The sequence below is a fragment of the Sander lucioperca genome, chromosome 4, assembly GCF_008315115.2.
Source record: "Sander lucioperca isolate FBNREF2018 chromosome 4, SLUC_FBN_1.2, whole genome shotgun sequence".
Lineage (NCBI taxonomy): Eukaryota > Metazoa > Chordata > Actinopteri > Perciformes > Percidae > Sander > Sander lucioperca.
In genome coordinates, this window is record NC_050176.1 from 7,286,394 (window position 1) to 7,311,941 (window position 25,548).

At 40.7% G+C, this 25,548-nt stretch overlaps 1 protein-coding gene across 1 annotated transcript in view; it reads left to right on the forward strand.

Moving 5' to 3' along the window:
• Window positions 1-25,548, forward strand: part of stx8 (syntaxin 8) — a 45,520-nt gene that overhangs the window by 14,408 nt on the left and 5,564 nt on the right. The window contains exon 7 of the mRNA XM_031289040.2: window positions 21,951-22,052. Coding sequence (XP_031144900.1) covers window positions 21,951-22,052 — 102 coding nt within the window. The remainder of the gene's footprint in view (window positions 1-21,950; window positions 22,053-25,548) is intronic.

Sequence of the window (25,548 nt, forward strand, 5' to 3'; positions counted from 1 at the left end):
GCCGACCTTCGGCAGAAAAGGCAGTCGGACTGACTGCCTCCCCGAGTTGGTCAAAAAAGTGCCTCAGAACACACCGAAGCGACGCTGACTTGAGCGTGTGTTCTGCGTGTGTGCGAGACGTAATACGTCTCCATAACAGCAGGTGGCGCTAATCTGTATTGTCGCCCAAAAAATGAAAACCGGCAGCTGATTGGACGAACGCGTCACGTGGGTCTGGCTGCTCCCGGATTTTACAACCGAGCATAATGGCGGTTTCGTTCAGAATACGATCTCATATTTTACAAAGATAGTTCACTGAAACGTGTTTCTGAAAACATTTTAAGCGAGAAATAGGCCATGCAGTTGCTGAATCTGTCTTCATTTCAGATCGACAAAGGTCTGTTTAAAAGATTTTCATCAGATTTTGAGAGGCGTTAGTCAGGCTCATCCCGCTCGTCATTTCCGGGTTAGCGCTCTACCAATCAGATTGGCCATTGAATCCGATTGCCCGCCTTCCAATTCAACATGTCAAATCGGCCCAAATGAAGGCCAACGGCTCCTCCGACTTACGACGGCTTGAACACTCCGAACAGACTCGAGTCACTGACCTCGCCAGACTGTCCGACGGACGATAATCGAGTTGGTGTGTCAGAGCCGTTAGGGTTAGAGTTAGGGTTCATGTGTCATGACTGTGTCATGACAGTGTCATGTGTTCATGACAGTGTCATGTCACTCTTATGTAGATACCTTCAAGTAAAGTGTTACCAATGTTTCTTTATGTGGTTTCTGAGTGTGGCTCAGTGCCAGTAGCTTATTTTCTTCTTATTGAAAAGAAATGCTATTCAGTGACATTGGAGAGAAAATATTCATACCTGGCATTAATTATTAAGGTAACCACATATGTTATAAGCATTGGGACCCATTTTTGATATGCGTCGGGCTGCACGCCTACACTCCCAGCCGATCTCTCAGGTCAGCTGACCAGCTTTTTTATTTATTCTACTTATTTCTGTTTTATCTTTTTGTGCAGCACTTTGGAAACCTTTTTGTTAAAATCGTGCTATATAAATAAAGTGGATTGGATTGGATTGAATCCATTTGCAACAAATGTGTGCTGGTGACAGTTGTTAGCAGGAAAGGCCCCACATTAAAAAGCTGGTAGCAGAAATTCTCAGATTACAAGACAAGACAACTGATGTGTTGCACTAGTAGAGGAGAGTGATGGTGTAGATACCGGTACGACTTTCAGGCCTGATTTGGCAACAGTCTGAGAATTGGGCAGAGTAACAGTAGACATTACATAGTTTTGTGCGCAAACAACTTCTGTATTCATACTATTGATGCAAAACTTGTTGAAAAGCAGAGAAAAAGTAAGGACTCCTCCAACAAAAAACATTTTCGTACAATTTATTAAATGGCACCATTAACAGCATCTTAAAAAGCAGGTGATGACACCTTGAGATCTGAGATTTTTTTTTAATCCTAGTTATTTGTCACCCAATAGATGGCAGATTAAAGCATGGTGTGTTGAAAATATGCAGAAGGTATAGAGCACATTGGAATGCAGTCCTTGTCGTTGCATTTGAGAATAATGCACCAAAGTTTATAACGATTTCATGGACCACGATGACTCATTTCTGGATGTTTCTCTGTACTGTTGTGTAAGGGATATTCTAGCACATTAAGACTTATCCACCCCACAGCTCTGTGGATCAAATTATCCTTATTCGGCATGTTTGTGGGAGCTGATGTTTCTTTGGGATGTTTTTAGCTTAAAATGGCGAGGGAGAAACAACATTGGTGCCAACACACTCCTCTAACAAACAATTTAGAATGCAGTTTATCTTGCTGACATTTTTTTTTTTTCAGCAATTAAATTGGACAAATGATAGCTTTGAGATTGATTTTGGATAAAGTCATCAGCTTCAGCTGGAGAATGTGTGGTGTGGCAGACAAGGGCATGGCAAACAACTTTGTGGAGTAGGAGATTGTCTTACGGTCTTACCTCTCTCTCTTATTCATACACCACAGTCATTCCGTATAAAATGGAGAGAGGCACCTAGAGAAGCCCGATATACGGTATGATGCAGGAATGAGGTGTGGCCGGTTCTGCTCAGCTCATCTGCAGACACGGATCACATCCAGATGTCCACCAACAGGCCGTTGTTGAGACGGGGCGAGGTCGTTTCCCCTTCCACTCCCTTCTCCATCCATCCTTCACAACACGCACAGCCATCACGCTGGCAGTCGCAAGCTTTTCCACAAACTCTCAATTGTGCATTATCCCTGAAAACGCACACGCTAATAAGGAAGAAAAAAAAAAAAAGAATCTAGGGAGCTATGATTTCACCGGTTCTTTCCCACCAACATCTTTAAAGCAGAGGATGACACAACACTTGGAAACAAACACTTATTGGGCTGTGTGTGTTCTTTAAGAGTTGGTCTCATTACCATGTCTTTGAGTAAGCCGTCTTTTTAATACTGTCTTAGTGGACATTAGAGGGGATTTAGCTGGTATTATGGGTTTTACTGTGATGCTAATACTCTGACCATGTATTCTGCAATTTGAATAATCTATTACATTATTGTATATTAACCATCTACAGCTATTGGACTAGGTCATGATGGATGATTTCAGTTGTCACGGACAGCTTAGGTTCAATAACATTTGACCCTTTTACTTACTATTACTTAAAGTTCATTACTTAATCCTACAATTCATTCGGCTGTTGGTTTTTCATATTTTATGTTTTTTTTTTAGTTAATTAATGGAGGGTGTCTGCTCTTTTTGCTATGGTGGAAGTCTGACATGCCACTGTGGACACTGTATTCCTTCACTCCAGGATGCTGAGTAGGGATGCAGCCTCACTGTACTGAACAAATTGGAGGGGGATTTTTACTTCGCCAATACCGGGTTTACTCAATTTTTTACTTTGCTTCAGTCAACCTCAATTCTTGTACCACACAAAGATGTTGAATATCACTTAATTCAGCTACTCCTACTTTACGAGACACTTGGATTGGGTGAAGTAGCAAATATTTACAATATATATATACCGTATATATATATACCGTATATATATATATATATATATATATATATATATATATATATATATATATATATATTTATATTTATTGGTAATACTAAATAAACCATTATTGTTAATATTGCAGTAACTTAAATGCTTTATATTGACTTTTATTAGGTTGTTTGTTTACTTTTAAGCATAGATCAAAGGAAGCCAGTACACTCAGGCACTGCAGACCACCAAGATATTTATGAACATTACAATAAACCAGTTTTTGAGTTATGAAACAAAAAGAAATAACTTACAGACGTTTATACATGTGCTCCATGTTCTGGTCATTTGTTGCTGTAGCTTATAGTGCTTTATTAATTTAATAATGTGAAATTAAAGAAAGAACTGCTCTATGAATCTTTACTTATTTATCAAGTTTTGATAAGAAAAATCCGTAAAAGCCAGTTAAGAGAACATGTGTAAATGTCACGATATTGTTTATCATCGAAAGGTTTAGAAATTCTGACATATGACATAGTTTTACATATTCATGCCTAAAGCAGCATAATGCAAGAACAGCTGGTTAACCCTGTTAGCTGTCGATGGCATTTGGTTCAGCATCACCTCTCGGTGTATCACAATCAAGCTAGTGTGCACCCTTGATGTTCCATAAAGATGTAGTCCGTAAAAGCATGCTTTTGGGTAACTTGTTTGATTGCATTACTGCTGCACTGTTACTACTAGGACTACAGTATTGCTACTCTCCTCATATCCTACAGTATTACTGTAAAAGACATAAAGGAAAAAAAACTTTACCATTGGCCATCATTGTGTGACATTATCTGTGGTAATACATCAATCATATGAAGAATATGAAGTATCAGGATGTTATGATTTGACTGCTATGTTTTTTTTGGTTTGTTTTTTGGGGAGAATTGCCTAGTGCGTGTGGTATGTGTACTATTTAACGGCAAACTGATGTTGCTTTGCTGTAATTTTTCCCTGGAGAGCCTTTGCGGGCATATTGTCCAGGGAAAGCACATTAGCCGTATGTGTTGGTGGTATTGGTGGTTGGGAAGGTCTGCAATTTCAGCTGCCTGTTCCTTTGGCTCTGGGCGAAGGATTCCCTGCCATTTAATGGTACCTTAGACTGACTCAGGCTTGGCCCAGCAGGTTCCTTTTGGCTAACGCAAGTGACAGCGGGAACAAATCTCCTCCTCTGTTTATTTAATTGCTAACCGCTCCGGTTTGGAGGCCATGTTCAAAGGGCCGACTAGCAGAGAGCTGCCTCGCGTTCCCCTCAGACTTGGGTCAGCATGGGTCATCCCACATAATGAGTGGAAGGACTTACTTTACCGAGTCTGCCTCAACCCAAAGCCAGCACGTGGTTCCCATTTAAGCACAAGGGAAAGATTGCACCTTCATCTGCTGGGCATTTTTATGTGTTTGTGTGTGCAAGTGCACATATATACATCTGTTATTTAGCAATCTGTGTGTGCGTGCACACAGATGAGTGCGTATGTTTAAGAGTGTAAGTGCCTTCTCTGAGTGTGAGATCACTGTGTTTGTACTGAAAGTCTACACCACATGTCCAGCACATGTTGTCACGTTGTGACTGGCACACAGGCCATATTTATATCTGCTGGAGGAGCTCAGAGGCCAATGGCCAACCTGTGATGGGATGGAGTTCAAGGTAGACGTCAGAGCAGGACCTCACACACACACACACGTACAAACACACAGAGTTCGGTAGAGAGCAGGGTGGGCTAATCTTACAGATGCACTGTGCAAAGACAGCGAGGCAAGGAGACTGAGGGGCGAGATGAGAGGAGGGTGAGGGAGGAAAAACAAAGGTCGAGAGACTTGGAAGGACAGTATAAGAAAGGATGAAACTGAAAAAGTAAGTGAGATTGTTCTTTCAATGAAGAACTTGGCCAATTGAACTCACTCATGAGGAACTTAATTATTATTATTATTATTATTATTATTATTATTATAGCCATTGCAGAGAAAGGAATGGACAAAGGAAGAAGTCAATACCATTTCAAATGTTTTAAGAGGGTGATTTTTTAAAAACTATATTAAAATTTATTTATAAAGCCCTTTTCAAAACCCAGCTAACAATGTGCTTCACACAAGGCAGCAAATTAAAATTGTCACACACAGGGGGACCCTGTAGTAGGTAGTGGGAGGAGAAAGATTCCAATCGACAGCTTGTGCATTCTGTGTTTACCCACATACATGCATTTTTGTGTTACATAAGCGCTATACAGTTTTCAGGAGCTTTTGTTGTGTTGGGACATCTTTTGTGAAAACTGTTCACTCAACTTTTATGTATTTAGTATTAGTTAGTTTAGTAACTGTAACTGTAGACATACCAGATGTATTGGTGTTGCATTGGAGAGGTAATTGAGGTATTTGAGGAAATTTAAGTGATAGCTGTCACCTAACCTTTAAGTGATACTATACATATCTGTCCCATTAGAAACTATTTTTACAAAACATGTCACTAATATGCCACCTTTCTAGAACAAAACCTTTCAAGTGGAGAATGCTTTGTGCCCCTTCTAATTCATCTGTTATCTGATAACCCTGCATGTGTGCTATCAGACGCAATCTACAGGCTAAGCTAAGGAGGAGAATCCTTAGAATCCCCCCCCTTAGACAAAAGATGAAAAACTCACTTTAAAACCTAGGTTTGCCTCACAATTTGAATAAGAGGCCCTTTATTGGCCTCTTTTTTGTGGAAAATATTCACTTCGTTTTGATTTGTTATGGTCACTGCACAGATCTGTGCCCCTTGAACAAGATGGGCCCCTAAAAAAAGGCCTTTGATCTATTATCTAATCATTCTCATCTGTTTCACTCTTGGCTTAATACCACCCTCCCGTTTTGTGCTATTGTTACACAATCGAGACAGGCTGTAAGTGTTTTAGTGTGGGCATAGACCTGCACTGTCCAGACTAAAGAGGATAAACATACACACAAAGGAAATATAACATATATATTTTTAGGAATTACGTATGGACCAATCTAGTTTTTTTTTAACATCATTTTTTTTAATTAAATCAATCTGCGAGCTCATGTTTCATTTGCTCTGGCAGATATGTCTGGCTCCCCTCACGTTCAGACAGATTTCCATTCGACCAGGCCCGGGGCGGACCAATCACAACTGTTTATCTAATATGGGGCGGGTTTAAGACGATGACCGTCCTGTAGGTCTGTCCATCACAATGCCCCAGGCTCAGGAAACTGAGATCAAACTGTCAAACTAGGCAGTGCAGATCAAATAATATAAATAAAATCAAAATTCTGTTACTGTGCTGTCTATTTCCCTATTGCCTCAAATGTTTCAGAGACATATTTTAGTGTACTGTTTTAGCTGTAATTTGAGAAAGTTTGTTACCCGGCCATCTTTTTTTTCCTTACTGAAAACAGAACAAGCACCGCCCCAACATGCATGTGTCACTCAGCACTACAGCACAAGTTTGCTTTGATTGGTTGTGATTGGTTGGTTACATCCAGGGGCATTTTGGTCTGCACCGTTGATAACGCCTGTATAAGGGATTTAATTATCACCTAAAAGAAGTATTTCAGATGTTGTAAAACTGTACCTGCACTCTGTATCTGCACTATGTAAGCTTTCCATAGAATTTCTGAATTACTGCAAAAGTGAGTCCTGTGGTCAGTACACACTTCACATTTTCAGCATTAATTAAAAAACAATACATTGTTGTAGTTAAGCATTTAACTCATTTACTTTCATGAACTTTTATATTGAATTAAAAAGGGGATAAATTACAAGTTAAAATCAAGAGCCATCTGTGTCTTCTCCCTCATGCAGCCCACACATGAGCCCACTAGTGGGCAGTAGAGGCAGTTGCAGCACACGAGTCATGGTCCTCAGTGAAAAAATTGGTGTTTACACCTACCAACTGGTATGATTAACGGCTGTGTGTGTTCTCTTCCGTGGGATAGATGTGTTATGGTGGTGGAATGATCCAAGTTTAGGGCGGATGAGGTGGGAGTCACAGGATCTCACACAAGATTTGTTAATTTGTTTAATTCCTCTGAGGAGGTTTCTTCTTCTCCTCCAGTAATCAGCACCTCCTCCTTTTCGCTCATCAGCCGGAGGAGCTGGGTAATTACACAACAGCTGTAGGTGCAGCTGTTTTAATGGCTGCAGCTTGTAGTGCACTGTCAGGCTTCATAGCTACAGTGCGATGATGATGTACTGTGCGTGTCATTCATTCATGGGTCTTGTGTGTCTGTGTGTGAGAGAGAGTGCAGCTACTAAGACTACACTTACATGTTCACGTTGTGTGTGTGCAACTCTGCGTACGCATGTGGTTTTACTCTGTGTCTAACTGTCAGTGCATCCAGCCATGTTTTTTAGTGAATGTAGCCCACAGTGGAGCATGTGGTATTGTTGTGTCATACTGTTGCTGTTTGCTTAGTGCCCTGCATCACTCCTAGCTGTCCACAAGCTATGTGGGAGGCTGTTTCCTCTCAGGATGGGAAGCTGTTTCAGCCGCACAGTTGGCCAAACATTTATTCTGGCCTCTATGAGTACAGTGCAATTACCCTAAATCCACCACATACTCACTAAGATTTTTAGCAATTATGTTGCATTATGTATGCATCTCGTATGCCACCCTGGTATGCCAACTGTTCCCACCTCTGTCTTTGTCAATTTCAGATTCACATATGTGTTATTGTCATCAGTGTATTCAAGCACAGTATGTCTAGATCAGGTTGTATGTATAATGTAAAGCCCTTAGTAGTAGGGGCTTGGGTTTGTATTTATCCTTGATTGTCTCTGGGTTCTATCCAACACATTGTGTTAAGAAAGAACCATTGTCCTGAGGCTCAGGGCAGTTTGCCCCTGTCCTGCACCTGTTGTATTTTAGGGACTCACCACTCACCTTATTTGGCAGTGGAAGGAGAGTGTCACTGGCCAGTGGATTGCTTGGATCTCCTGCCACTCCCTCTGTGCATTGTGCACCTGACAGCACCCTGTTCCTCTAATCACCAAATGATGCACTTCCTCCCATTTCTCACCACTCTGTATTTCTCACTCACACACTTGCAATATTATAATAATTGTCACTGATAACCTGCTTTGCCACAAAAGGAAAAGTTATTTAAAAAATTTCTTTACTTAAACTTATATCACATGCTTCTGTCAGCTGCAAATGTTGCAATCTTGTGAGGCTTCTGTAATAACAGTTTGATACCTCCATAAAACTATATTGCCATGACTAAATGACAGACACCGTAACACTTGGATTTTGCTAATTTAACCTGCTTGTTTTGTTATCTTTCTATAAACTGGTTCTTATTGTTTTCGAGCTACTGATAGACCTATCTATCAGAAGTGCCACTAATAAGGACTTTGAACTTTATCCATATTGAAAGAGTTCTCAAAATGACACTCATGCACAGTGCATGATCCAAAGTAAAGTCCACCAACAGCCACAAACCCAGACTTGATCCCACCTTATCTGAGAATTTTCCAGGCAACTCTGATGTTAATCATGTTCTGCATCCCCACTGATATTTAGCAGATATGTACCATCTGGCCCTGAACTCTCTTTTCCACAATAAAACATCTCTATCATGGGTGATATAACTCTGTGTTTCTTTCTTCTCTCTTTCTTCCTCTGATCGGCACTGTGGGTTAACGCTGTGGGGATGACTCCTCTTCAGTCTAGGACACAACTGTTTGTCGGAATCATGTCACATCCGGGAAGTTTATGTGTATGTGTGCAAGTGTGTGTGCCTTCCTCCATTTGCATGCCTGTTAGGGTGTGCCCGTCTGTATGATGCTCATAGACCAGTGTGTATACACGTGTGTTTGTGTCAGCGTCTCTGCATTGGAGCATATGTGTCTCCATGCGTGTGAGTGCATTATGAGTGAAACAGCGTCTGGCATGAAGATCAAAGTCCCTCCATAACTCCTTAGTCAGTCGGTCGGCCAGCCAACATATTGCCAGTAAGCTCCACTCACCACGGGGGATGTTGAGTTATTAGACTCAGATTATTTCAATTACAACACAGTTGTTCAGTTTGTGAGAAATTCACAGTCTCTCTGTATTTGTCTTACTTTGTTTACAACTCTATCATAATCGATAAAACTAATTTGTATTGTTATTGAATGCTTTAAAATGGTAGTAGAAGTTAAAGATCATTGCAATGTTCAAGTAATGGTTGCCATCAGAAATTGTCTGTGATATTTTGGTTTATATATATATATATTTAAATGACTGAGCATTTTCCTGCAGCGTCACTACACTATTACTTAAGATAAACACACAATGACAACATTATAATGGGCATTTTGACAAACTGATCTTCTGTTACGAGAGTCAGAAGTCATTTGTCTTGTTATCTCTAGAGGTGTGTTGACTTTCACATAACAGGCCAATGGCATGTTGACAAGAGGAAGTGCCCTTACTTTGATAGAGGAGATGGGAGTTGTGGCCCTGCAAACAGGGATGTAGTAAAACTGTGTGTGTGCGTGTGTATATATGTATGTATATGTATATTTATATGTATATGTATATGTGTGTGTGTGTATATATGTATATATATATATATATATATATATATATATATATATATATATATATATCTATCCCACAATTGTCATTATGTTAATGTATAATCATTAAGTTTACTGAATATTAAGTATAAGTCATTGTTTATTTGGATGTATAATAGCTGTGGAAATCTACTGGTTTGTTTCAGGGAATTCCTGTAAGTGAAATATGTTATAATTACTACTAGAATTTGTATTTGCAACCGGAAAATAACTTTATGTAATGTGTATGGGTTTTAATGTACTGTGTTATCATCTATTGGGCAGCACTGTAACCAGATGGTACAGTAGATAAACTGGTAACTGCCAGAATCCAGTAGGTAGATCACTGTTCTCTACAATATTAATCTCATTCAATTAAACCTATTCTGTTTTTTTTTTTTTTTTTTAAAAAAAAAACATTTCCTAGCTTCTCAATATGTCACCCCCTCCTGGGTGTCCTTGCTAATGAAGTGTGATGCTAGTGATGAAGTGTAACAGCGGCTGGTTTGGAGGTGCTGTGCCAGTGACAGGGTGGTCCCAGCCTCACACTGCTGCTGCTGGCACCCTCATGCTCATCATGCACACATTGTTTGATGGCACCTGGCCATAAGAGGGGTGATGGCGGAAAGCCCGGTGATGATCAGACTTATCCTCATTGCTGCACTGTGTTCTGTGTATGTAAATCCGTGTTTTCATTAATCCAAAATGACAGAACCGATCACTTTTGTATTAATTGTATGTAATACACTGGTAACTTGAATTCATGTTTATTGCTTTCACTGTTCAATGATGGCTGGCCATATAGGATGGGGAATACATTCAGTCTGGAAAGCCTATAAAGTGGTATAAGTTCTCATTGTTCTTAACTCCTTTCATTTTTATAGGCATTTGTTTTTATTCATTGGTAGACAACATTTTGGATTTGATCTTTACTAACTGTGCACATTATATTGATGTTTTCCAGCCCAAGTTCATAATTGCTAAAAACCTATTATGGTCAACACATGCCCAACAGTTCCGATGACATCTCTTATTCTGCTGACAAAGTTTTGTTTTTATTCAGCTGGCATCTTAAGATGGCAGCATGACTTACCTGATTTTTGTTTTGTTTATGAGCACAGTGCTGATCACTTCCAGTCTTTGCAGACTCAAACTCAGGTTGTTTAAAAAAGCTTGATTGGTATTCTAGTCATGTGATGCTCCTGAATGGGCCCGTATTTCCCCAGTTCAAGGATAGATTCAATTATTCTGTCTGATGCCAACGATGCGTTGGAGCATCATAGGATGGGCAACTGTAGGAAGAAAGGACTGTAGAAATATATGTTGAAAGAATAAATGAAGAAATAATCTTAAATGTCAGAATTTTCCAATGATTCCATAGTTGCTATGCAACATAGCTAGCTTGTAGAAATGCAAAGTGCAAAAGCATACAGTATGTGCAAGCATCATGTCAGCCTATCACCATACCATGCCTTACCAACATGCTAACTTTGGTAACATGCTTAAGATAGCAATAGCATGAATAACCCATTGTACTCCCCCCACATAACTTTGATGGACTGCATTCCCATAATTCACATGGACCTTGTCTTTGGAGTCAAGCAAGTACAAACCCAATAGTCTGTACGTGCTAAAACTGAACTTGTGTGGAGGCTTTTCTCAATTTATGTGCATTTCTTTGAAGTGTGTTCTGTCAAATGGAGGTTCAACTTTAAGAAATTAATTTATCAGCTGGTCATCCTTTTTGGTGTCCATCACGTGCGATGATGGATCTTGGGGTAAACCTAACAGGGTTAGGGAGGTGAAACTGTCTGTGGACACAGCCGGTTTCAGTTTCAAATTGGCACACAAATGGTTTGAATTAAGGCTGGAAATGTGGAGGCCGTGCATGTAATGGAAGTTGAAGTGGTGGGTCACTACTGTTCCAGCTTTTTGGTATATTCATACCCTTCTTCAGATTCAGTTTTGATTGTTCAAATCAATTACAAGTCCTCACATCAAGACTATATGAAACCCAGTTTGTTCTGTCTTCCCTATGTGCCAGTGTCTCTCTTTTCAAGTTTATCATGTTGTATATTTGCATTCATACCATTGCATTGAGAATACTTCTGATTAATCAGAGAGTGCGCAGGCTCTGATGTAACAGTGCCAATACTGTTTGAAATTAATATACAGAGGTGGAAGGCTGCTTCTTTCAACTGTCAGTAGGCCACAACTTCTCCAGCTGGAGAAGTAAAGTTACATGTATTCCAAGTTTGACAAAGACAGTTCCAACACAAAGTTTTTATTGAAAGAGTGTGCTGCCCCACAACATGAATAAACAATACTATCTTTTGAACATTGGCAAGTGTGGCTGTGGCATAAGTTGCATAAAGCAAGATGTGTATCATCAATCAGCTAGCCACTATTCTAGACAGAGAAAATGTCTAATGATGCAATAATAGATATCCCAAAAGTATTGACCGGGGGAGCATGTCCGTCCATTTGGAGGGACTCAGAGATTTATTAGGGTCAGGCGATAATATCCAGCAGTGAGACTAATCTGTACACATGTGACCTGGCACTTCAGAAGGCCAGATGTTAGAAGGGCGAATTGTGTGCATGGTGATGCCCTCACAAACCCCCATTAACACGTGGTCATAAAGACAAAAAACAGGGTAGATGCTAAGAAGATATACTGTATGGAGTTTATTTAGCTTACAGCAATAAATTAATTTGATCAGTGCATATATAATGGTATCGGGCTGTTCTGATCTTGGGACATTACATTACTACTTTTGGGGATTTAATACAGGCAGGCAAAAAGAGGTATTTTAATAATAATGTTCCTTGTAGCCTACATTTGTTTTTCATAATATCCCTCATCTCCTCAATTCTGCTCATTTCCCATCTTATTTGCTTAAGTGGGTAGTTCTGTGCATCATATCCCTATTGCATTTCAGAGAAATGTTACTTACTATTAATTGATTTCTAATGTATCACATTATGACTGGTTGGCCCCTGGGTGAAAAAATAAAGTGGCTTTTCCTGAACTGTTGGTGTTGGACACCACAGCAGAAATTAAGTCATTAACTATCCATCTCTAGTGTGACTATTTAAACAATAATAGAAAGCCCATTATGAATAAATAAACTGACATTTTTATTGTCGTGCTAGACGATTTTTAGGAAAAGAAAGTGGCTGTGTTTATGTGTCCTCGCTCCTAACATGTCAGATGGCCAAACACATTTTTAGAATTATTTCTTTACTGAGACTCATCTTCCATAGACAGACATTGCACATTTCTGTTTTTTGGTCTTTATTTTAGTTCTTTTTTTTGGCAGGCATTCAAATGATTTGTTGGGTTTGCACTCAGTTTAAAACTGGTAAAAACTCTGAGGTTTGAGTGAAACTCCCCCTAATCCTCACTCCCCACTGTTCCTCAGGGTGAGTTTGTTTACAATAAGCAGCCGAGAGCAGAGAAAAAGAAAGAAGTTGAAAGAAACTCTTCCAAGACTGTGAAACTTCTTGTAAATACCATAATTGCCCTGAGTTGTATCATCATGCTGAGTGCCCCATGTGTGCCAAGTGAAGTTCCAGTTACATCCAGAGATGTGTGTGTTTTAGTTGGCAACAAAGCACTACCCTCTATACACAGTCAGTCACACCAGGACCAATTGGTAACAGTTGTGGTCAGACCCCCTTGCTCTGCAGCAAGGGATACAAGAGGAGGGTTGAGTGAAAAAACTGTCTGTCATACTTCAATCTTTCTCTATATCCTCAGGAGAAGTCATCTCCTGAATAAGCACAACAGAATTAGCCCCACTGAGTCAGATTGTGTTTAAATCGGTTAGAGAAAACAAGCTTTTTCTCTGTGCGCTGTGCCCTCTCTGGGAACGAGTCCTACAATAACACACAGAGTTAATACAGCACATCCTGGAGCCACGCTGGGGTGTCACTGTTTATGGCAGTGCCTCCACCACATGCACACACACAAACCAAAACCACTACTTCTATAGCCTCTGTGAAAACGAGTAAGCAATTTCCAGAGGCTTGGGGCGAATATAGATCTGGGATGCAGGAATTTGATCATTAAAATAGAGAGCGTCTCCCAAACTTCTCACCATGCTCCTGCATGTGAGTATCATATTTGCTGTCTGACTTGAATTAGGCTTTATAATATCATGTGATGATGGGCTTTGAATTGGATGTTTAGGTCTCATGCTAGACTTGCATTTACACAATGTGCTATCCATTGACTATCTGTGAAGGAATGGGTGAGGATGCTTAACTGTCTTGATTGTGTAGTCACAGGCATTGCAGTGCTACATGGCTCTGGGTCCTGGCAGAATAATATCCTAAAAGATAAGACCAGAGGATATTTCACACAGGATGCTTCATGTCTGAATCCTTGAATCTCAACCTATAATGCACACACAAGCACTGTATTTCTCTCTCTGATTTGTCCTTTTCCCTATCACTGCTTCTTTGTATGTCTCCGATTCTCTGCAACTCTCTCTATCTCTCGGTCTATTCAATGAACAATAATTAAAACCTAATGAGCAACATATTTTCAGAAGTATTATCTGGGCATGCTTGTTGTCCGCGCTTTGGCCTGACGCTTGTTTTTCCGTTATCCTTGCCCCCTACATGCCTTTGTAGGTCTGGATAATGTATCACAGCTCTGCAGTTCTTTACTGACCTTGAATCTGGCTTGTTTTGTTGTTGATTAAGTTGAATCAAAGTAAGAGTGATATTTAGCCAGAGATGTTCACAAGTCATTTTTTGGAAGTCCAAGTCGAGTCTCAAGTCTTTGAGCTTGAGTCCAAGTCAAGTCTCAAGTCTTTTGCCACGAGTCCAAGTCAAGTCTCAAGTCTCTGGCCATCTGATCTGTCCCTAACACTGTATTGTTAAATCTTATGAATTCAAAGCATGTCCTGTAGCTACCATCCTAGTACAGTATCAAAATCAGTTGTAGGATAACTTTATGGGGTCTACTTAACACATCCCTCTAGCCCTCAGACCTGGTGAAATATTAACCTAAGTCTGTCACATCATATGGATACAACTATAAAGATACAGGGCCCTATTTTAACGATCTGAAACGCAAGTATCAAACGCCAAACGCAAGTAGCTTTGTAGGCGGATCTCGGGCGCTTTTGCTATTATACCGGTGGGATAAATGACTTGCGCCTGACGCAAATCTAAAATGGGTTGGTCTGAAGTAGCTACATTACTCATAGGTGTGGTTTGGGCGTAACGTGCAATAAATCAATCAGAGCGTTATCTCACATTCCCTTTAAAAGCAGGTGCGCTTGTTCCATGGTGGATTGCTATTATAATGGCGGAATTGCTAGGTGCACGCTCTTAATACATCCATGGGCCCATGCCAGGAGCGTTGTCACAGCCGAGGAGACCGATGTTTGCTATTGATTTTTCCTTTTGACAAAATGTAAATTTTGTATGTAAAGTCACAAAAACATACTTTCCGATGTTTTGGGCTCACTCTTACTGAATCACTAGGTTATGAATGCATGGTGATATTTTTGCAATGTAGTCTAACATTAGACCGGGATTACCTCACTATAGACGATGCAGCTCTTCTGTCTCTCCTCTCCCGTACTGCTGCTGGGGCATCGGCACATGCAGTTTAACATCACATCTCCTTAAGTCCTCTAATATTTCCTCATTTGTCATCAACACATCCATGATTCATGGAAATATTGTGTAAAACAAGGTCATATTTTTCCTTGTATTTATGTATGGTTTGCAAAAATGGGAACTGCTGGGTCCGTGAGATGAGAGAAGCAAAGTGTATGCGCGGTGTGCACACTCTACATTACGGCCAAGCATGTGCCCTTAAAATAGCATCTGAATAAAGCGCCACTGACTTTAGACTAGGTTTTTCGTGGCGGAACTGTTTTCTGAAACTGCAAAATAGCACTAGGGAACGTTTGCGCCGGAACATGCCTCCTCTTTTTGCTGAACTGCCCCCGGGAGTGCAAGTTCATTCCCTAATTTACCGACGTAAGTCTGTTGAGGGAAAAGTCCGCTGTGCGTCGGGTGCAAAATAGGAATGATACATGCGTCGGTGTACAAAGTCAATTGCGCTGGGTGCAAGATAGGGCCCACAATTTGCCTGTTCCCAGCATTAACACAACACTTTGCGATGGTTAGCTTGTTACCTGTGATGATATATGCTAAATGTAACGTCTCTTTCACTCAAAGAAATGTCTAATGTCGAAGTGGAAATCAAGAGAATAGTGGCAGCGCCACACCAGTTACAGAACAACATGCATCTCAGTGTCAGTCCAAATTACGCACAATAAGCACTTTGAACTCACTGATGTAATGCCATTTATTTTCTAAGTGTTGAAACTTCAACACTTAGAAAAAGTCCAGCGTGAGGGAGATCCGACTCAGAGGAGGAGAAGTTAGTGAGGCCAGCGTCTCCACGGCAGGTGACAGTGCACATGGATCCACTGCGCCACGCATGGATGAAATAATGAAATAGTAAATAGGACTAAAGTAACAGAAATATGTGCAGAATTAAGACAGTCAAGACGGCCCAGTGTTTGGTGGACCGGATACACCTTGTTCACTTAATAGCCTACAAATCACCCACGGGATCAATTACGCATAACATGAGTTTGCCCACCCGAAACAGCATTTGTCCCGCCTCCTGTGCGCCATGGATGTCTGAGCCTCAGCAACCACTAACTATAAAGATACAATTTGCCTGTTCCCAGCATGAGCACAACACTTTGCGATGGTTAGCTTGTTACCTGTGACGATATATGCTAAATTTAACATATCTTTCACATTAGCAAGTGACTGACCTATTTGGGTGCGTTTTGAGATGCCTGATGAAGTTCGACGTTGTTGATCCGGCATCATTTGTCTTGGTGCCACACACACACCTTGCATGTAGCTGTTCGCTTACTGCCACTGTTTACAGAGTTATTGAAAGCAAAACTAATGACAAAAGGCACAACTCCGGGAGGACTCTCAATGCATTTTTTGATATGTGAGTGTGCGCACATAAGGCATAGCACATGCGTTACGTTGCACATTATGGCAAAGGGCAGGGGACGTGCAGCTCGTCATACATTTCCCCAACGTATATGCGCAAATAAAAGAAAGTAGAAATACATGAATAAATTTAGATTTAAAAAGCAATAATTTCATGAAAACAAGTTGTTGACGAGTCTCGAAGCTCGAGTCTGAGTCAAGTCTGAAGTCTTTTGGGTCGAGTCGCAAGTCAAGTCTGAAGTCAGCTGTTGGTGCGACTTAAATGCGACTTGAGTCCGAGTCTCAGACTTGAGTCCCCATCTCTGTATTTAGCCTATAAATTGTTTGGAGGGTGGTAACCGAGCATTACTTCTAAGTCTACTAATTGCTCAGTGAGGTGGTTTATGATTATTTTGAGTTCTGATGAAGGAACTGGGCTGACGGGAGTTTTTTATTTCCTCCAAGCAGCTGACATTCAGCTGGTCAGCACCTCCAAATCATGCCGTAGTAAGAAAGTGAGTCACTGCTCCACGTGAAGGAAGTATCTTGGGTCTTGTTCACAAGAGGGGCTAAAAGTGCTGACGCAGCAGGCAGATGACAAAGAACTAGTGGTGATGAAGGCCGACTGTAGCGTCACCTCACGTCGCCTGTGTCTTGGCCAAAAGGTTGCACTTGAACGGACCGCAAAGGCTACAGTTGACGGCCAACTAGCATGAACGTTCTGCGTCTGCATGAGAGGAAATAACTCGGCGGTAATTTATTTGTCATTCAAAAAGGGAAAAACAGATATACAAACAGTTGCAATGATACATACAACTAAACAGCGTTTGCTCGAATTAGCCAGCAGCACCACAGATCCTACGGTGCTTTACTCCACTAGTTGACTAGGCAGATTGTCCATCTCCCGGTCTGTCATAGGTTCTTAAGGCAAAGAAGTCTCCCTGCGGTGGGGAAAGAGGGACCGAGCAGCCAGCTGCTGATGGCTGGATAGTTAGCTAGCTTGCTAATTCAACCCAACATGCCCTTATGCTAAACTGGTTACAGAAAATGAGCAGAACAAAGTTGTTACTCATCTGATAATAACAATGTGTTTTCCTACTATCTGAATGAAACATTAAGTTCTTAAATTGTTACGTCCTGATTGTTACTTATTTAGTGGCTGACTAACTAGCCTGCTTGCTCGGGGGCTCAGTTCTCAGTCTAGCACCAACCACGGTGCAGAGGAAGAGAGGTCTACGGTCTCTAGATTATTTTATTAGTTATTTGTAATGTGTAGGTATGTACATCTGTTTAGACATGTCTATGTTGAAATAAATATACCTAAGTAGGTACAGTATGTATCTCATACATTAATCCCCTTTGGACATAATAGAAAATTCAATCGTCATTTTTGGCCAGTTTTGACAGACCCATGTATTGTATTGATCAAATGAGATGAAGATGAAAAATGAGAAGGACCTTCTGTGTATGCCCTGTTGACTTCTGTCGTTTGCTTGCTGTGTGACACCTTCAGTCCAGCTATGAGGCTGATGGGTGGGTATGCTGTAAACACCCAGAAATGAAGTGACAATGCTAAATCTGCCTGTGTACACCCTGGAATATTGGAATAATTTAACTGTAAGAGACTTGGCCCTTAAGTATTTTCTTCCAGTCCGTGCCTTGGCTACATAATCATTTAGCCAGACCAGCAGCAGCCAATCCTGAGGATAGTAGTGTGTTTGTACGTGATTCCAGATGACGCTCCCAACAGGGATGGAAACAGACCTGTTAACTAGTTAGCCCCCAGAGAGCAGGATGGCCACAGCGAGAGGGTGTTTATATAAAAGCTGCAAGTATTGGAGCAGAGATGAAATGGTGTTGAGATTGCGCAGAGAGTCAGCAACATGAGGGAGTAGGTGACGTCATATGAGAGCAACATCTGTCTCCTATTGGCATGTGTGCTCCAGGGCCCTCGTGCCTCTACACAGAAGAGCCAGGTTTTACATACATTGTTTTTTGTGTGAATAAAAGGCACTGTAGCAGAGAAACAGAATAGAGAGATGGCATTCCTGTTGCTTTCAGCCTTAGTATTTATAATTGACCACAGTTTCACATGCTCTGGCAGCATCTGCTACTTTTAGTATTTTATAAAAAGTGATTTACAACAATGATAAAATGCAATGCGTGTCTTTTTTTGTGCAAATTGTTGCATATAGATTCTTATATTTACAATTTTATCTGCCGGGCTATTTTACAGTGTAATAACTGAGGTAATACATCACCTTATTCAAAAGAATTGATCTTCCTTTTTTAGACTTGAACTTCTGGTCATATGGAATCTGTTTAGCAGTCAAACAGTCTACTAGATATGTGGAATCTATATTCTAAGCCTCATTTTATGCAACAGCACCTGTTGCTGAATTTTTCACTGATTTCAAAAGAGAGAAAGTATCTTCTGGAACCTACGTGAAAAGAGATAGCATATATGGACAGAAAGTCAAATTATATTGAGAGCTTTGCCTCTTTGCTGCCATATAATTGTTCTTGTTTTCACATTGACTGTTTACAAAACCACCTAATTTTTTTTCAGTGTTTTTGTTTGTTGTGAAGAGAACACAACAGAGACTATGGTGACGAGTCACTGGACCCAAAGAGAGCTTTCTAATGGCCTCTTGTTGTACATGCAGTAGATTTAATTAGGAAAGGGCATACTCAAGCTCTTCCACAGCAAGAACAATCTGCTAATGTGGATGCTGATATATATTCAGTCCCTGTCCACAGTGGAGACAGACAGAGCTCTGAGGGGCTTTCATTTTATTTGAAAGTATCTCTATTTAGATCCTGAGCACATGTTCATCTTCAAGTTATGGAGCACTTAAGCAGTACTTATTTGTGTTTGAGGTTTTTTTTATGTTATTACATTACGTTTTTTTTAATTAATGACATGATATGTTTAAGCATCTTGTCTGTAGCGTATAGCATTTAACTTTGACTTGTTTATCACTGATGTTGACAGAAATGTATTTAATAAGCTGCAATTATTAAGATAAGTCAAAATTATGAACTGCAGATTTTCAGCAACATGTAGCTCCAGAGATTAATGCTGTCAGTCACCAACAATAACAAAAAAATAAGACTATAAAAACATTTAGAATTCACATTACCATTCATTTCCAAATAATCGCATTGCCCATTGTGCTTTAGAGGACAAATAAGCATAAATGAATGCATCGTAAAGCAACTGGCAAAAAATGTCAGTATGTTTGTGCACGTGTCATGCTCTCCCACACTGTGGCTTTGGAGGTTTATCCAGTGTAATAGCATTTTAAACAAACAATCCTTGCCTGAAACAGGGCTTTCTTTGTGGTCTGGCAGATCCAAGCCAGGGCCAGCAGCTGTCATACATGGAAGCAAAAGTTACAATAGGAAATTGAGAATTATGTTGTTAGAAACATGACTTGATAACAGGGTGAATTGAAGGACTATGCTCGTGAAAATCCAGTACCTTGTAGCGCTACCATTCTGGAAAATTTAATTCAGCGTTTCATTGCCGCTGTAGTTAAAGGCTACTTCCTAGCACTGCTCTATCTCGGCACGGTTAAGAATTTATCAATAAATTGAGATGTTATTGCAGGGTCTGGACTGAATCAAGAAACTTGGCAGCAGCAAACCAAAAACATCCTTTATGAGTAGTTGGAGTGGCACGCGGCACAAATGGTTCAGCCTCTACACCCCTTTCCCTGCCAGTAAAGGAAGAGTGTCTTCCTTTTAAATTGTTGCCTGATGCGTAGATGATGATGTGGGAGTCTCCAGGGACACTGTACATACGGCGCTCTCACGTCTCCCCTCTCCTCGTCCTTGCCCCTTCACACTCTGGCCCTCCAAACTGACAGGCTTTACTTTTCTTCCTCGAATTATTGGTGCAACGTAATTATCAGCTGTCAGCCAAAACACAGTCTGTCTCGTCAAGCTGCGATGACTCCTAGTTGAGGAAACATGTTCTCTCACCAATCCAATTTAAAGGCAGCTAGAGCTTAAGACAAGTGTTCTCACAAAGACAAATGCTGCAGATGACCCAGAGTACTCACCTGTGGGAATTTGGTAACATTTTGAGAATACGGAAAGCTTAGATCATATTGACTGTGTACTATTTTACCATATACTGCGTAGCAGCAGTGATACAAATGTGTTCCCTCCCTGGCAGGAACAGTCTGTTTAACTTGGCACTGAACTGTGTTTTGTGGATGAGTCTAGCTTCCCATTCCTGTAAAACTTCCTTTTATCAGAGGCTGATACAAGTCTGTGAAGAACTTCCCTTTCTTCGAATCAACCTTGGTTTCTGTTCAGCCGCTAATTTAGCTTTTTTTTGTCTTTTTCAATTTAAAAGGCTACTGGAGAGGATCTATCATCACTGGTGGGGTAGAAATAAAAAACAGGCCACAAATGTAGATCTCCAAACAGGGTTAGGATGAAACAGCCAATTTGAGTTCAGTATCGTAATAAATCTCCTGATTTACAACGCGAGTATTGAGCCATGTTGTTTTGAATACTATTTATTGCTCATATTTATTCATAATGTTGTGTCATCTTGGCAGTTGGGCTAATGACAGAGACTGATAGATTTTGCAACAGGAAGAGAAAATATACATCTGCAGATCTGATGAAGTTTTAGGTACATTAGTTTATATTTGTTTCAGTTCATATTTTGTTTCAGTTTTAAAAGTCAGTCATTGGTTCCATTTGCCATTTGTGACTGGGTTCTGACTCAAAAACACAAATCCAAGTTGATCTTATCTCTAACCAATATCACATTTTAATGCCTAACCTTAACGAATCAAGAATTTGGAAATCTTTTTCAGCAGTTATCTGTTTTTGTTGTTGGGCCAGACCTCTTGAGATGCCATGTCAACACAGTGGCTAGCTCTAACAAATCACACAGGCTTCCATCTGGACAACCTTCAAGTCGGGAACTCCTACTGAAGGACCCTAGCCACACACACACACACACACACACACACACACACACACACACACACACACACACACATACTCTTTCTTTGGACGCCCGCACATAGTCCCTGAAGCCTGGGCTTACGTCTTTAAAACTCATGAACAATAAGGGCCTGATTAAATCCAGAATGGATTCAGGAAGTAGTGAAACCATTTGAAAGCGCGAGGAGTGCTTTCACACAGCCCACTCCCTCCATCACCACCACTCATGTCTGTGCCTTGGCAGCCTCTGCCTTTTGAAGTTGTTGACTGCTCTGATGTCAATTCTTCGTCTTTTATGTAAAAAAAAAAAAAACTTCATGAGGTCTTAGTAATGGTAGATAGCAGCGTAATACGAAGCAGAAATTAACTTTATTGACTTTATCTCCTCTTTCTTTGTCTCTCAGAAATCATTGACGACCTCGCACATCTTGTGGACAAGACAGACGACAGGATTCGTAACGAGACACGAAGGGTGAAGCTGGTGGAGACCAAGTCGGCCTCCTGCGGTGAGACAAAAAGAATAGCATTTCCCTTAGACAACATGTAATTAGACATACAGGACCCATCATGTAGCAAATCAAAATTATCTTTACCATTTAGGAATTGAGCAATGTTGTTGCTATTGCTATCCTCAGTAGCAATACTTTTCAGAGGAAAACAGCTGCCATGAGAGGTGTGTTAGCTGGCTAAAGCTAATCCATGGAAAGCATCAGCCAGGCTCAGTTTGCCCTGTGAAACGCCGGACGGCATTGCCATGGCAAAGGCTACATTGTTGTACTAGGAGATCTGGCTAATAGGCAGTCACATACAGAAGCAGAGCAGGCAGCAGGAAGGTCAGCCCTCAGAATGCCTTGTTCTGTTGGTTGTATCCCCATGGTGCCCGAGCGTGAGTTTGTTTGAAGATCCCAGAGCTTATATTGTGTTAGAATCACGACTCTTTCTGTCTTTCTTTTTGTTTAACTTGTTATTTTGCCACCCCAACTCCCTCCTCCCTCTCCTCAGTTCCAGGCTGAAGAATATTCATGGGGCATGCTTGTGTATGTGTTGGCCATGTATCTATGGATTTATTGTGCATATTTTTTGAAGTGTGTGTGTGTGTCAGACCTCTGTGAATGGAAAATTCCCCCATGGTCTTCTTCACTCTCACCTCAATGCTCGATTTTTTTCCATTCCTCTCTGTCATCCCCTGTTCATCTTTTTTTTTGTTTGACACTCGTCTTTGTGTCAAGCAGAGAAAGAATTGAAAATACTACATGCCACAAATTGTTTGAAGAGCTTTCCCTCTTTCTCCATGGCAGCATGTTTATAATTCCTTAGCTTTAAGGCTTTATTTATTTTTGAAACCACCTCTCATCCAAAGCCGGCATTTGGTGTTATGTCTCAGCCGAGGCCTTGTGAAGCTAGAAACGTCTGGCTTTGACAGGCGAGAGCATACTTAACATAACTATTGGTAGTTGCCTCATTGTAAAAGAGGCATCTTAGTTTTTACAGACCAAAGTTGTTCTTAACGATGGAAACATTTCCAGAAATTTGAAAAATGTTCTTTACTGTAGGATTATCAATATAAATCATCAGACATTTACGTGTTGACATAGTTTTGTGTACATGTTTGCACCAGAGATCTCCAAAAAACAGTTGAAAGCTGGAGAAGAGTAAGCTATGGGAAGGGTCATCTCACCTAAAGGGAAGGACCCACATATTGCTCAACCATGGTTCTTGTGGCATACTGTTCATAATGGTGCCTGTAGTGTTGTGAAACAGCCTTGTGTCGAAACATAGTGGGGTTTTCTACAGCAAGGACTATTGGAAACATCTATCTCCTAAATGTACACAAGACTTAGACTTGATTTAACTGCATTAAAGCATTATTTTCCAAGTTGAAATACCTCATCATTTTATTCTATCCAGTAGTAAAAGGAGACCAATGGAAAAAAGCTGCAACATGAATCAAAAAATAAATGAAAAAAAAATACTTTTTTTAAGTGAGTATTTCAAAGAAGGCTGTTCCAAAGCTGAGGTTGCACAACCACAATCACATTTATAAACTCACCCTCAATACCTTTTAAGTACCCAAATGTGTCCACAGCATTGCTGTCAGAGTGTAAAAACCATTTCAAACAATATATGAAAATGTTTATATTGGAAATAGTTACCAACCCTGCCTTTAAAACGTTTGCTTGGCAATGCCTGATCCGATTCTTAGTCTTGTTGACTTTAATCAAATATTTACTGATTTAAATCATATTTTCACTAATTTTAGACTATGTTTTATTGAACACTAAATAAAACACTTCTGTGAAGTTTATTTTTTTTAACTGAAAAAAGGGATTTAAACATGATTAATAGTGTTGAAACTTGGATATCGATTGACAGTGGTAGCAAGATTTTCAAACAATACCCATCCTTTTTTTTTTAAACCGCTGGTCCAATGTTGTCACCTAAAAAAGCTAAGCCTGATTCACAGAGTCATTACCACTTGTTTTAGATGATGTTGGTGGGAATTGAGGAGTAGAAGCTTTGAGTATGGTTGGATTAGTGTGGCAGATTAGTCTACGGGACCAAAGGGTCTCTTGGAGAGTAGTGTGAGTTCCCCAGAGCTTAGGCCTCCCCATCAGGCAACATCAGTGCTTGAGCAACCCTTCTCAACAGAGCTAATCCTCAGTTTGTTGAGGGCCACTTCTGCAACCCTGTGAATCCCGCAGGTGGCTCGCATCTCAAGTAGGTTTGTACTGTTTGGACTAGAGGGGATGTCTAAAGAGACTGTTGTTGAAGGGCAGCATTTGACAGTGTTGGAAGAGGAGCACGTTGGGCGAGTAACTACACTGAGGGCCAGATGTACTAACATTTTTGCGCCCACTTCAGGCGTATTTGTTTCGCAACGTGTGCGTAAAAGCATGGCGAGGTATGTACAAACAGGCCACACTGAGATAAAAGCACAGACTGCCTGTCGCGGGAACTGAAAATGGCAAATTGCGCTTTTCCGTGTCATGCATATGCATTCACGGGAGGGTGAAGGGGAAAGTGGGAGTTTTCCATAAAGAGATGGGAGGCGAAGCGTAAAGTGCGCCTAATTATGAATTCCGCGGTATGTACAAAAAACGCCCGTGACAGCGTGCCTCTGTTTTGCGGTGAAAATTCTCCGCCTCTTAAAAGCAGGTGTAAACCAGCCGCAAGCGGGTTTCCTTGCATATGCCTCCATATTGCTCCTGGTGAGCAAGACGAAGACAAAGGCCAAGGAGACGAGCTGAAAAGGTTTTTGCCACAAGGATCACACTTTTTCAGTTGAGTGAACACGAAATCATTAAGCGTTACAGATTAAGCAGCCATGCAATATTACAGTTACTGGAAGAAATCAAAGATGACATTGAATCTCCGACTCAGCGTTCACATTCCGTTCCAGCAGTTAAACTCCTCGCTACATTACAAATATGGGCATCAGGATCATTTCAAACAGTCATAGCATCAGCAGTGGGAATATCGCAGTCTGCACTCAGCCGTATCATAGCACAAGTACTTAACGCTTTGCTACAGCGCAATTTACGGTATAGTGGGCGGAGAAAGGCGCTGATTACCCGATGAACTGCAGGTTTGGTAAATACGATGTAAGCTGAAGTATCACAGCGTGCGCTTTCTGCGGGTTGGCCATGGCGCTGATAACAATACGTTCGCAAATGTACGTACATCTGGCCCTGAGTCTATAGTTGTGAATCAGGAGTTGTCAAGGAAACTTTAATTTTGCTCAACAGGGAAGTAGAGTTTAAAACTTTTGTCTACTTTAAATCAGTTCGATCTTTCTTTCCAGCTCTTGTTCCTCCTGTTCCGCCCTGACATGGTATACTGTTGGAAACCAATTGAATGAATATGTTTCACATGTTTGATGAAAGGATTGCTTAAAGTTATACATCCTGCTAATGATGTTTCCACTTCTGAGATTCCTCTTGGTGAGTGGCAATTTAAATTAAACTTGCCTCGAGAAACCCTTGTCACGTCTAGTTTTTGCCA